The sequence below is a fragment of the Corylus avellana genome, chromosome ca6, assembly GCF_901000735.1.
Source record: "Corylus avellana chromosome ca6, CavTom2PMs-1.0".
Taxonomy (NCBI): domain Eukaryota; kingdom Viridiplantae; phylum Streptophyta; class Magnoliopsida; order Fagales; family Betulaceae; genus Corylus; species Corylus avellana.
In genome coordinates this window covers 13,695,828-13,699,773 of record NC_081546.1, presented here as the reverse complement: position 1 = coordinate 13,699,773, position 3,946 = coordinate 13,695,828, and the positions used below count along the sequence as shown (strand labels likewise).

Genomic DNA, 3,946 nt, shown 5'->3' with positions numbered 1-3,946 from the left:
AAAAATAAAAAGGGGGAAGAGAAGAAGAAGAAGAGAAGATATATAAGAAGATTTTTTTGGTTTTTGAAAATTTGTTGGGTTTGACGTTTGAGTTTTTGATTTTTCAAGTTGATTTTTTTATTTGAGTTTTTGAAGGCTTTTTGGGTTTGAATTTTTGAAAATTAATGAAGAAAAGAAGAGAGAGAGAGAGTGAGAAAATGAAGAGGGAGACCAATCAATCTCGAGAGGGTGGAAAAAAATTTTTTTTTAAAAATAACATTTTATTTTAATTGAAAAATAATTGAAATTAATAAATTTTTTAATTGAAAAAAAAAATTCCAGAAAAATTTTAAAAAAAAGAAAAATTATTATTTTTTAATAATTTTTTAAAACTTTTTAACACGTCAGAACATTTTCTGACATGTCAATTTCTAACACGTCAGTAATTTTTTCTAACGTGTTAAATCTACCACGTAAGAAATTTTCGTTTCTAACACCCATAATATTAGAGGAATGATAGGGACTCAACTTTTTTGCCCAACAAAAGTCCAACTTTTGCCTTATTTATTTTTTAAAAATAAAATAAAATAAAAAATGGAAAAAATGTTTAAAGCAACCCTATCTATTTTTTGTCTTTCTTTTATTTGGTATTTTTTTTAAAATGAAAAATGGTATTTTTTTCATAATAATGTCATTTTTTTTAAGAAAATGTCATTATTATGAAGAAAAATACTATTTTTCATTTTTAAAAAAATACTAAATAAAAGAAAGGCCAAAAATAGATAGGGTTGCTTCAGACATTTTTTCCATTTTTCATTTTGGTTTTTTTAGAAAAAAAATAAAAGGTAAAAGTTGGACTTTTGTTGGGCAAAAAAGTTGGGCCTTTAGCATTTCTCATAATATTAACGCCTGAAACACTTCAAAAATACCCCGTTAGAAGGATTTTCTGACGTGTCAGACCACCTGACACGTCAGAAAACTTATGTCAGCAAGTTTTTTGTAGTGCTTTATAGACTATATATTTTATTGATCTATGATTTGAGTACATAACTCTTTATAAAACTTTAAGATGTGATTTAAAATATTTTAAATTAAAAATATCCTTTAAATGATGATTAACAAATCAAATCCTTGGATTTAAAAAATACAAAATCAACCTTTATCATTAAGGATTTATATAAGTAGTGGTCATCCATTTTGGTGATTGTGCTCATTAGTGTTGCGTTAAATTGTATTGCTTTCTTTTTTCATTTTTTAAGTGGGAGGGGTATTTTAGAGAGAGAGAGAGAGAGAGAGAATAAATGTCTTTATTTCATATTCAAATATTTAGTAAAAATTTTACAGCTTTAACATACAGGCAAACTTTAACAATCACAGTGCAAAAAAAAAAGACAAAAGACAAAATATATATATATATATATATATATATATATATCCACATTTACAAGAATTAAGCAAGATAAAATCACTCCAGATTATTGGAAAGAAAATGACATTAACCAATCCACAAAGGCAGCAGATTTGACGACTGCATAAATATTTAAGCTTTGAAGCAAATAAAACGACCAAGTCCTTTAGGAGGATCCCCATCCCCATGTCCTTCATCATCTCCGTAAATCTCAACCGCCTTATGCTGTTGATGCTTCTTTTTGGTCTCATCTTTAGGGACAGTTACAGTAAGCACCCCATCACGCATTGAAGCCTTAATTTCGTCGACCTTTGCATTTTCCGGCAAACGGAACTGCCTCGAGAAGCTGCCACGACCTCTCTCCTTGCAGTGCCACTTGTCGGCCTTGTCGTCGTCCGGCAAATCTTTCCTCTCCCCACTAATATGAACCACTCTGTCGTCATGCACTTGAAGCTTCACGTCCTCTTTCGCAACACCCGGAAGATCAATCTCAAAGATGTGGACGTGAGGGGTTTCCTTCCAGTCCATCTGGGTATCCGAGCTTTCGAAGAAGAAGCCTCGGAAAGGATCGAGAAAGTTTCGCTGATCCAAGAGGGATTGAAATAGAGACATCTTATATTACTAGTTTTCTTCAATAGATCTTGTTTGCTGGTAGTTGTTGATCGATGTTGGTGTATATATATTGGAAGGAGGAAGAGAAAGTAGCTTCTTGAAATTTCTGGAGGTGTAGAGAAGAATGTTGGAGAAAGTTTGTGTGCTCCATTGCAGTGTGCTTTTCGAATACTAGTTTGAGAGTCAAAGTCAGTGTTAGACGAAGTCTCCAGAAGAACCTGGAAAATTATGATTAAAGCCCATATACCCATTTTTACCTATAACACAATGTAGTCAGTACAAAAAAATCATTTTTTTTTTCTTGATTAGCGTAATGTCTGATACATCAGAAAACTTTTTTGACATGGCGTTTTTGACGTGTGTTGAAGGTCAAAAACATATAAGTCCGTAAATTTTTTTTACTGGCGTGTTACTATTTGACACGTCAAAATTTATTGACGTGTTACTGTTTGGCACATCAATAAATTTTGCTGACGTGTTATATTTTAACACGTCAATAAATTACTAACATATCAAATTTTGACACGCCAATAATTTATTGACGTGTCAAATTTTGCCATGTCAATAATTTATTGACGTGTTAAAATATAACACGTCAATAAATTTACTGATGTGTCTAAATTTTAAAAAATTATTAAAAAATAATAATTTTTAAAAAAAAAAAAAAATTTTGGAATTTTTTTTCAATTAAAAAATTTTGGAATTTTTTTTCAATTAAAAAATTTATTAGTTTAAATTATTTTTCAATTACAATAATTTTTTCTTTTAATTTTTTTCACCAATTTCGTTTCTCCGACACTTACGCCATTCTCTCTCCCTCTCTTCTTTTCTCCATTTTCAAAATCTCAAACCCAAAATATCTTCGAAAAATCAAAAACCCAAATCAAAAAATCAACCTGAAAAATCAAAAACCCAAACGTCGTCAAACCCAACAAATCTTTAAAAACCCAAAAAATCTTCTTATCTTCTCTTCTTCTTCTTCTCTTCTCCGTTTTTTTTTTTTATTATTTCTTCTTCTCATCTTCTTCTCTTCTCCTTTTCTTTTTCTTCTTCTTCTGCTTTTTCTTCAGTTGCTTCTCTTCTCCCTTTCTTTTTCTTCTTCCCTCTAGAGGGAGCTGGCTGTGCAGAGAGAAGAGGGATATTGAGAGAGGGGAGAGAGAGTGTGGGGAAATAAAAGAAGAGGGAAAGAATAAATAATAAAAAGAGAGAAAAAGTTGAATATCCCGCTCATTTTTTTAGTAATGTGCCAACATTTAACACGTCAAAAATTACTGACGTGTGAAACTACCACGTCAGAAATTTCTGACGTGGCAATGCAATAAAATGATCATTTTTTGCCCATAAAGTGTTAGGTAGTAAGAGATCATAGGCCCCATCTATAATTGTTGTGGCCGCACCCACTGATAAGCCTATGACCTCTTACCACCTAGGACTTTTATGGGCCAAAAATGGTTATTTTATTGCACTATAGCATATCTCTTATAGACCTGTCAACTTTGCCACGTCAGAAAAATATTTACTGATGTGGCATAAAATAAAATGCTAAGTTAGTAATTAGTGACGTGGCAAAAATTCGTGTATTGTAGTCACGTCAGAAATTGATAGTTTTTTTATAGTGCATTGTAATTAGATGGTGGCAGACCAAAACAAAGGAAAAAAAAAAAAATAGACTTAAGTACTCTAGGTGAAAAGGAGGTCAGTAAAATTCACTAACCACTTCAGCTAAATAACCCTAATAACCACTAACCGCTTTTTAAAAGAAAAAATAAAAATAAACCAAAACGATTTCTTTTCTATAGTAATACGATAATGCTTACTAAATACGACATCATTTATAGATTTTTATACATTTATATATATATATATATATATATATATATACACGGTTATCAATTTTTCCTAATCGCCTTCAAAAAAGGTTAGCGGTTAGTGCGGAGAGCACTAGCA

The 3,946-nt window shown here is 30.9% G+C and overlaps 1 protein-coding gene across 1 annotated transcript; it reads right to left on the bottom strand.

Moving 5' to 3' along the window:
- Window positions 1–1,436: 1,436 nt before the first annotated feature.
- LOC132184918 (17.5 kDa class I heat shock protein-like) lies at window positions 1,437–2,149 on the bottom strand. Its single transcript, XM_059598707.1, has one exon. The coding sequence runs from the start codon at window positions 1,997–1,999 to the stop codon at window positions 1,520–1,522; it is 480 nt and encodes a 159-aa protein (XP_059454690.1). The 5' UTR covers window positions 2,000–2,149; the 3' UTR covers window positions 1,437–1,519.
- Window positions 2,150–3,946: the final 1,797 nt, after the last annotated feature.